Source organism: Hermetia illucens, chromosome 6, assembly GCF_905115235.1.
Source record: "Hermetia illucens chromosome 6, iHerIll2.2.curated.20191125, whole genome shotgun sequence".
NCBI lineage: Eukaryota > Metazoa > Arthropoda > Insecta > Diptera > Stratiomyidae > Hermetia > Hermetia illucens.
Window position 1 is genome coordinate 62,410,961 of NC_051854.1, and position 10,010 is coordinate 62,420,970.

Consider the following 10,010-nt stretch of genomic DNA (forward strand, 5'->3'; position numbering starts at 1 on the left):
GTATTTTTTATAAATTTATTTTTTATTAATATATTTGTGTTTCAACAAACATCATTTGTTATTACTTCATCGATTTTCCTAGTTTCCAATGCGTGGTTATGGGGAGATATTTATAAAATATGAGTGGAATAAATGAAAAAACCATAACTCTAATACATAAATTAAAAATGCTATTAAAGCTAATTTACAATTCAGTTTTAGTATATTTTGGTTTTAATTGCTCTATTCTCTGTATAAAATCGGTCTTCTCGATACAACCTTCGCAGGACTCATCCCAATCGTTAAGAATTTTCTTAAGGTCTCGAACTTTCAATTTTTTAAGATCTACCGAGTTAATGTCGATTTGTTTTTCTGAAAACATAAGAAAAAACCAATATTGTTTATGTGAAAACTTTTCCATTGAGATATTTATAGAAGTTTTCATGTTTTTACTCACCGAAGCGCAAGTCACAAATTTGTGCATCTTTCTTTTTCAGTTTTTCACAAATTTTTTCTGCTGGCATCGACCAACTAAGTGGTTTTGATAATTCGCCTAGGATACCGGTCGCTGAATCTTCTAAGCCGCCTAAGTAGTAACACTAAAACGAATTTTATTAACATGAATAAATGCGAACTTATCAAGATGATTTAATGTTAAAGAAACGTTATTTTGTCATAAAGCTTTATTTACATTGAATTGCCAAGGAAATATGCATGAGAAATGCAATGAATTAAATATTGTTAGTAGGGACAGCGGGGCAAAAAATACGACGTTTATGGCATTTAGCACTGGTGTAATTTATTAATAAAAATGGATTACAATAATGACGTGTACTTTCAAATCCTGATAAAAGAAAGCGATTACGTTGCATTTACATGCGTGTATTCAGTTATGTTGTTCACAATTCCAAGGGGTGACATTTTTCCCAACGAAAAAGGTGGGAGATTTATTTCTAACAAATGTAAACCACCTTTTACAATAACATTTTAGTTTATACAGGGTGCGGCAGCATAACCTACTTTTTTCAAAACTCAATAAAAACTATTGTATGCATCGGAAAATATTTATTTATTTTTTATAATGTAGGTACATGTCTAAAGTTTTTATTTACATTGTTTTGAAGATCAAATCTGTTAGGTGACGTCCCCCATTCTCCATACATTGCGTAAACTGATTTCTGGCGTTTGTCATGACTCTTGTTAGCATAGCAGGTGTTATGTTGGCAATTTCTTCTTGGATGTTGATCTTCAAATCTTGTAGGGTTCTTGGACGGTTCACATAAACACGGGATTTCAAAAAACCCCATAGAAAAAAATCACAAGGGGACAGATCGGAAGAGCGTGCCGGCCATTCCAAATCGCCTCTAATTGAGATAAGGCGCTCTGGAAAGTGTTCCCTCAAAACAGCCATCGATGCTCTTGAAGTGTGTGCTGTTGCACCGTCTTGTTGGAACCAAGTGTCCCCCAAATCCAAATTTTCTAGCCATGGGAAAAAAAAATTCTGTAGCATGTTTACATACCGGTCCGAATTCACTGTCACTGTAACCTCATTTTCCTCAAAAAACCAGGGACCAATAATTCCAACTGAGGAAATTGCAACACCACACTGTGACTTTGGGTGAATGCAAAGGCTTTTGATGCAATTCTCGAGGGTTGGTGTCAGCCCAGTAGCGCATGTTTTGTTTGTTAACCGACCCACACAAATGAAAATGGGCTTCATCGCTAAAAAAACAATAGCACCCTCGGGAACGACATCACGAAGAAGCTCACACGCGTTCATCCGAGAATTGAAGTCACGTTCTGAAAGTTCCTGCACTATCGCCATCTTATAGGGATGAAAATGAAGATCATCACGAAGAATTCTTCTCACAGAACGATCGGATAGTCCAAGGGCAGATGCGTGTTTGGGCGCAGAACGCCGTGGCGATCGCAACATTGACGCTTTCACTGCTTCAATGTTCTCAGGTGATCTAACGGGCCGAGGGACTTCAGTTCTTCCTTTTGTCGCACTTGCAGTTTGTCTGAATGTAGTGACCCATGTAACAATTGATTTGCGGTCTGGGACGGGAGCCATCTAATGCAGATTTAACGATCATACCCTATTTTAGAACGAAACAAACTCAGTGCTCTTACACTTTAAAAGGAGGCTCCCCATACATGGAAAGGGGGGATTTAAAAACAAACTGATATTAGTTTTGGCGTGAATTGCAAAGTGCGTGAGTAAGGAGTCAAAATGTACGCACTTAAAGTGAGACAGGGCTCATTTTCAGAAACCACCTAATCCAAGAATCCGAAAAAAGGGGAGTGTAAATTTTTATTCATCAAATATAGTCATGTGGGGTATCAAATTAAAGGTCTCGGTTAGTACTTTTTGAACCCGGGCTTAGTTTTGACATTTGTTGGAAAGGTCGAGAGTGCGGGAGGTTGAAAATTATCATTTATTTAAGGGGGCCATTCTCAGAAACTACCCAACCGAAAAATCTGAAAAAAATCAAGAGACTGCAACTATATGGTGCCTGGGCCCCGAAATACCTTCCATACTGATATCTATACAAATAAAGTTAATAATAGTATATTACTATAATTTTTAGTAATTGGCTGCAAAACCCCCCTTAAGTTCATGCTAGCACCACGAAATTTCGCAACAATATATAGGTGAAAATCATACTACTACTAACAAAGTTATAATACGTCAAAGTTGTTGTTTCTTTGCAACTTCAAGACTATGAATGTCAATATCATCCGAAAGTGGATATTCTCACATAATATATACATATATTACGTACTAATAATAATAATAATCGTTGGCGCAATAATCCATATTGGATCAGGGCCTTGAAGTGTGTTAGAGCACTTCATTCAAGACCGTAACGGTACACTACAGTACACTGTAGGAGGCAATGTGTTCAGCATTGCGCTCGCCCGAGATTATTACCCTGATTTGACTCAGGTACTCATTCACAGCTGAGTCGACTGGTATCCGACGTCAAGTCACGATACAAATCCCACTACCACCAGCGGGATTTGAACCGCGCCCTTCCGTATGACAACCCAGTGCTCCAACCACTGAGCTATTCGGATATTACGTACTAGGTACTAAGCAATACACAAAACCTTCCATACCTGAAGCGCCCAGCTTCCGGTTCCCCGATCTATCTATCTGTTGTAGGTTAAATTCTTCGAATTTGCTAATAATATTAAACTTAGAGTGTGAATGGTATGAGGTTGACTATTATCAATTCAGGGCTTTCCATCAAATGATTTATTCAAATGGTTTTCTAAAAAATAGAGGGCAATGGAATTTTTGGCTATGTGACACGGAGCTGTCATGCACTCGGGATATTTAAATCGCTCAGTTCTTGGCAGGTTACTGCCATTGACAGAACTGAGCGATTTAAATATCTCGAGTGAATGCTATCAGCCAATGGAGAACTACGTTATGCCCCTCACATAGAGAAACACAAAACCTTTTATACCTGAAGCATCAAGCTTCCGGTTTACCGACTTAGCCTGCCTTGTCGAATACAGATATATGGTAGACAGATTTTTCAATTCCAACACATACTGTACATCTGCGGCTTATATCGATAAAACAATCAACCAATCCTCTGTCCTTTGCCATTCCTGCCGTACCGTTCTACCGAAAACGGGAACGCATACACTATAGCATTTTAGCCAGCACTTTTAAAAACTCTATTGACCCCCCCCCCATGTTTCAGTTCCGACCAAGACAATTGATAATGATAGAGATCCTTAATTCGGCAATCTACAAGTTTTCATTACTAACTGTGCATGATTGCTCTTACTTGCTTCAATACTTGCTTGTTACCAAAGAAAACGACCCATTCCTTTGGTCATTCACTTCTATTTATCTAACACTCCGGATGTCCCGACAATTTTTACAACCAAAATCTATTGAGATCCCGGCCTTTTCGTAATGTACAAAACCCCTCGAAAAAAAGTTATAGCTATGGATCTACTATCGTTACAACCTCATTGAAAGTACAAGCGGTAATTGGGATCTGGCATCGTTCTAACGAAGGAGCCCCTTTTCATTGATACGAGACTTTCTCTTTTCAAATTCATCTAAAATATTTGGCACCATGCAGTACAATACAATACAATACAAAAAAAGTAGATTTCAATAATCCAACAGGGTATATTCCATTGCCTTCTTTCAAGTTTAGCATGAAAACTTACTCAACAGACAAAACATAACTACCCTGTTATTGATCTTTATCAATAAAACATATTTTCGCTACAGGTAATTAAATAATTGCCGTTTATTTGCTAAGTAAAGAGTTACCGAAATTCTTATCAAATATGATAAAAATGGTTGCAGTAAATATATATAATTCCCAAAATATTTCCCCTTGGAAACATATTAATTTCCATTATTTTCGTTATTTCTCAAGTCTGCTATCAAGTTTGATTGCAGAAAACGACTGAATACATTTGTTTGTTCAGTTTGTACACTGAAAGCAGAATAGCAGGTTTCAATGGAGAGACGCAATTACCAAGAAATTTCATTATGTTTTTTTGGTTTGTCCCAAAATTAAGTCGGAAGATAGCGATGTATAGTAAGAGGTATTCTTTTTCGTTCCATAAACATCAAACTAAGATAATGCTTGTATCAAGTCTAAGTAATATAAATATTTTTAACACTAGCATAATAAATATGATGCACTCAAATATTATGAAAACGCTATAATATACTTTTCGAAATAAATTTAAACTAGTAGAAGTGGAAAATAGAAGTTGCAATATATATCGGATATGCAGAAAATTTCATTCATAAATTCATTATTCGAAATCGTAATCCGCTGGACCTTAATGGGGGAAAGAGATTAGAACCCCGGATAATTGAAACCTACAGAAGTATCGCAGATCGCGAACATCATAAAATATCGTGATTTGAAAAAGAAACTAACAATTAACGAAGCCATGGTAAGCTCACGATTAAGATCGTCGATGAGCTGTTCTTCACGGATAGGCAGCCCATAGATGCCCAAAAAAAGCATATATGACTTATCTTTTAGCACAGATTCCTGCATGTCTGCAATGTGCTAAAATGATGAATCCCATCTAAATTAATCAATTCCCTCCTTAATGAGTGCCATATCCTATGGACTACAGCTCATTGCAAAAATATCCTATACAACTAAGCTCACTTCATAGAGACGTTACCAATTACATGTAGCACCTGTGGCAAAGGTTGATGCATTTTAGGAAACAAAAAATTAGTTCGAAAGCAAATTGCATCACAAACGACATAAAACAATCTGCCAAGAACACCCTAGTTTAGCAACATCAGTGTTAAAGCCACCACTACCAAAGTTATCAATAGAATATCAACGAGTCGTACAACAAATCCTTGGTAAAAATTGGGACTATATCATCGGATCTATTCGAAGCATTTGGCCAGAGGGGATTAATTATCAGATCATTGTTAAAATATGCAACGATCAGAGGAAAGTAGTAATGGTGCAGGAAGTTTGAAGTTGGCTAATCTTTTCCAAATTTCACAGAATCACAGAATCATAACCAGCTTCATTCAAAATGCAAAAATTACATTTTAGTCGATCTTATTACAATATTATTATTTTGAATTAAATACACAAGATTGCTCATTTGGCGAAAGCCATACAAAGGTTCAAGTCACCCCAAAGTAAAATACTCATCGAACCGTGTGAACTTTAACAAAGAGCTAGAACGAAAATATATAATAACCTTATATCCTCCCTGTAAACATGGTGAACACACGTGAAACCTCCACATTGTTAAAAATAACACCTGGAACAGCGACTATCATCGCATCTAAAGACTAAAAATCACGAAAGAACAATTAGGAATTACCGGAATTTGGATCTCAATCCCAGTTGAGTAAAAAGAGACTCCCTATGCGGTAGGTTGTAATGTAAGTTTGTCTGTCGATAGTCAAATTTAAATCGAAAACATCTAAGAAACGGCAAAATCATTAACAGTAGAAAGGAACTGCGGAAGAAAAAAGGGTATCACAGAAAAAAAAATTGCAGAAAGAAATTTTAGAAAACAATTGTTTTCAATTTTTATCGGAGAATAAATAAATCCAACTAAAACTGCTACTGCTGTTAGAAATTCTACTGCTATTTCGTCAATGCTCATACCGATCGTATGATTAAATAAGAAGAGCAGCGCTTCAATGGGACTATTGAACCAAACTCCAAATGAAGTTCAATAGTAAAACACAATAATATAGAAAAACTTTACCGGACTTTATACCAAAGGTGCAGTTTCAATCGTCGGTACTTGAGATCAGCGTTCAGTCCAGGGTAATTTGTTACCAAACCAGCAGCTATCCGCCCCTTGAAGTAAGAAAAATAATAGCTGCTGACACACATATTACTCCTCGTTTCAACCATCTGTGAGAATGTTGTTTCAAAATTCACTAAGACCTTCTTTAGAAGTTAGTTAAAATCTGGTAACTATTGAAAATTGTGGGATGGGAATCGAAAGCAAACAATATTAAGCAAACTTACTCTGAATCATTCTAGAATGTTTCCAAAGGTGTAAAGGGTTTGAGTTTCTTGTTGGATAGGAGGACACTTTAAATCATTTTAGTCATAAGGGTAAATACACCGTTAATTGAATTGGTCGAGTGTCAGCTTCTAAATATCGAGAGATGTGTTCATCTTTTTGCGTGTGTCCTGCGGTAAGCCTATTTCTTGCACAGAATTAAATCTGATGATAATGAGACCAAGTTACAACCTCATTGAAATAAAAAGGCAGGAAATAATTTGAACAATAAGCATGGACGAAACCGCAGATCTAATTTTGCAACTTGGGTGCTAGCTCAAGACCGAGGGGTCCGTGGACCACAACCGTGAAAGTAACTTGCTTTTCAACTGCTTCGGTCCGCCAAGTGGATAGTAAAGTTAAGACTACCTCCCAATTCCCAAACAAAATCTAATTAGAAAGAAAAGCAAAAGATTAAAGAGGAGACATATTTAATTGGTAACTAAAGTTGCAAATAATTATGCTACGTCGAAAGTCAAATGAACGGGAAGTTCCGGTAATGTTAAAACCTCTCGCAGAACATTTTGCTTTTCATACGCTACTTTAATAAATAAGGGTCGTCGAAAATTCAGTTTTGTTTAGATTCAATCTGAGACCGTATTGCATGAGGCGATCATTCCATTTTTGGACAAGTTGCTCGAGATCATTTTTGCTATCAGATGCTCGGAAAACATTATCTGCATAAAACAGTGTATAGGGCGCTGGACGGTGGATATCCCGTGTGACGGTGTCCACAACAAGAACAAAGAGGAGTGAGGTGAGAGGGCGCTCCCTTGATGAACACCAACAGAGACACGAAGCGCTCGAAGAATTCTCGCCATCTATCCGTTGCGGCTCGACGGTTGGTACGCAAAGTACCGTTCTTCTCATTAACGCAACAGAAGTGTTCGATATCCTGTGTACATTCGTTACGGATTTTTGCAAGTCGATACAGATCTCTCTCGCCATTTCGAGTGTCCAGTTTATCGTTAAGATTTTTGTAATGGTCCGCTCGGGTGACAGCGATTGCTTTCTTTGCTTCTCGGTTGGCATTCTTATAATTTTGCCAATTGGGCAGCGTTTTATCGTCGAGAAATTTGTGGTAGAGGCGTTTGTCTTCGCGGACCTTCATTTCAACATCATCATTCCAAAGCCGAGTATACCGGTTGATGTATCGGTTGCCCGGCTTGGTAACCCCGAGGGTTGCAGAGGCCACATTGTGGATCGTAATGGTCGGTAATCGTGTGAGTGAGATCATTTCTTCTTGCTTCTCACGAAATCGCCACCATTTTGTTGTTGTTTGTTGTTTTATTAGCAGCTGTTAACGTTTGCCTTTTCACCCGCATGGCCATTAAGGTCGCCGGCAATGATGATATAATCGTCAGCAGGCACGTGACAAGTCTTTTCATCGAGAAGTTGCCAGGAGGCATCTTTCTCGGCATCAGGTCGACCTGTCTGTGGTTGGTGCATACGCGGTGAAGAAGTGAATATTGCGATCAGCTGATATAATGATGAGCTTCATCAGCCGATCATCAAATCGTTCGACTTCTTTAATGACATCACGGAAACCCTCTGAGATGGCAATGCCAACATCATATTGAGTGTGAGGGCTACCAAAATAGAGAAGTTTATAGCCATTTTTACCGCGTTCGCGTTCAATATCGTAGGTTTTGGCACCAGACCATTGGGTTTCTTGCAGAGCGCAGATAGCAATGCGCCTTTTCTGAAGGGCTCTTGCGAGTGCTTCGATCTTTCCAGTTAGGGTATCAACATTTAGCGTGCAGACACGAATTTCTTTTGCTCGTTTTGTTCGGATTAACTTGTTTGCGTCCAAACGCGTTGACTGAGGTGGAATTGCACCGAATTGCGAAGACGAAAATACAGGCAAATGCAGAAATAATGATTCGGCGTTGTTAAGTAGCATTCACACGAATTTTCTTTTAGTCATTACAGTCATAAATAACAGCTTCTCCGAAAGAGTTCCCATCAGCTGATGGGAATCATTCTACTACCTAGAGAGGGCTCACGGTGCACGGCTACAGTGAAAAATTTTCCCATTTCAATTGGAAATAAGAAAAATTCGACATTTTGAACAAAAATAATAACTCAATATTTCAGAATCACCCAAGCCTGTAGGACTATACTAAAAATGGCTTGCGGAAAATTATCGTCTGAAACATAGTGAACACCATGGAAAGCGAGACGATCTTGAAGTTTTTACAAATATTTTGTTAGAGGATTGCATTTCCATTACCAAAAAGCGAACTTTGTGTCGTGTAAAGCTTGTAAAGTGACCATTTAATAGCTACAGACGAGTTACTTAAAATAAAACTTTCTTATCAAATGAAACTTCGGGCCTTGACTTTTTGTTCTGGCCTAACAAATTGAAAAAGGTTCAGTGCAAGATGTTGATGACCTCAAATTATCAAGACATGAGGAATGATGTTGTGGTTCTGCACTTCATCAGTTCACTTGTGTAATTCTGAAGCGATACAAGTTGGATATATTTCTAAATGATAAGACTTAATTACACTTCACTTGGCTTTAAATTAGACACGACTGACCGTTCTTTTACATATCTCTTTAAATAAGCACTTGCACATTGGGACCTAATTAAAATTCAATAAGCGTATTCCACCATCGGATCTCGAGAAACCGCCACCCACCAAAAACCAAAGCAATGCATCAATGAAATTTGATTATAAACCAATCTTTCGCTCTACTTACAAATCTATGCTCCTTATTTTTAGACGTTTTACAAAACTTCTTAAATTCCTCCTCGATTAATTTAGGATTTTTCCGCGTGCTATCATCTAATGATTCGCCGAATTTTCTTACAGTCTTCACGCAAACTGTGGAAAAATATAGTTAATATTGAAAAGTCTCTATAATCTTAGATGGTGTTACCTTCACAATCTTCCTCCTTCAATCCCGAAGAACTTGTTGCTAATACAAGGACCACTAATGCGAAAATGTACTTCTCCATTGTTCTGTAATTAGGAATGCCCGTTCAATATATTGTAAGACCACGTATTCACTCAATCCACCAACTAACGTTAAACCAATGAAATCCAACTCACTTTCGATCTCTTCGTTTGCCGAAGGTGATTAGGAATTAACAGTGCTTAGAACAATTCACGATTTCTGTTATAAAGCTAGTGAAAAGAGGGAACTTAAGTATTTGACAACCGGCACTGGATTCGGTTTTGTGACACATCACTTAAATACAAAACTTGGCGATTTATGATTGGTTAACGTCACTACTTTTCCTAAAGTTTCAGTTCAATGGACGGGGAGAAGAATATTCAGATGATTCGAATGGATCATGCTGGCAATTTCTTCGCCTAAAGGTATGCGCATTAAGTAAATATTTGGTTTAAAGTATTCATTATTTAATTACTTGATACGACGTAACTGAACAGAAAAAAGGGAACAAATGAAATATTAAATTGGAATTGCTTTTTTCATTGACATGTTGGCTTTAAGTAGGGAATTTT

General features: G+C 37.6%; 1 protein-coding gene across 4 annotated transcripts; it reads right to left on the bottom strand.

The window, feature by feature from the left end:
• Position 1: 1 nt before the first annotated feature.
• On the bottom strand, positions 2-9,754 carry LOC119660198 (mesencephalic astrocyte-derived neurotrophic factor homolog). Of its 4 annotated transcripts, none has more exons than XM_038068620.1 (5): positions 9,594-9,754; positions 9,421-9,503; positions 9,241-9,365; positions 437-578; positions 2-351 (listed from the first exon to the last, which is right to left on the bottom strand). In XM_038068620.1, the coding sequence occupies exons 2-5, from the start codon at positions 9,497-9,499 to the stop codon at positions 185-187; spliced, it is 513 nt and encodes a 170-aa protein (XP_037924548.1). In that variant the 5' UTR covers positions 9,500-9,503; positions 9,594-9,754; the 3' UTR covers positions 2-184. The 4 variants fall into 4 exon arrangements, with proteins under 4 accessions (XP_037924548.1, XP_037924551.1, XP_037924552.1 ...); XM_038068623.1 differs by having other exon boundaries at positions 9,421-9,531; positions 9,594-9,744; XM_038068624.1 differs by having other exon boundaries at positions 9,561-9,738.
• Positions 9,755-10,010: the final 256 nt, after the last annotated feature.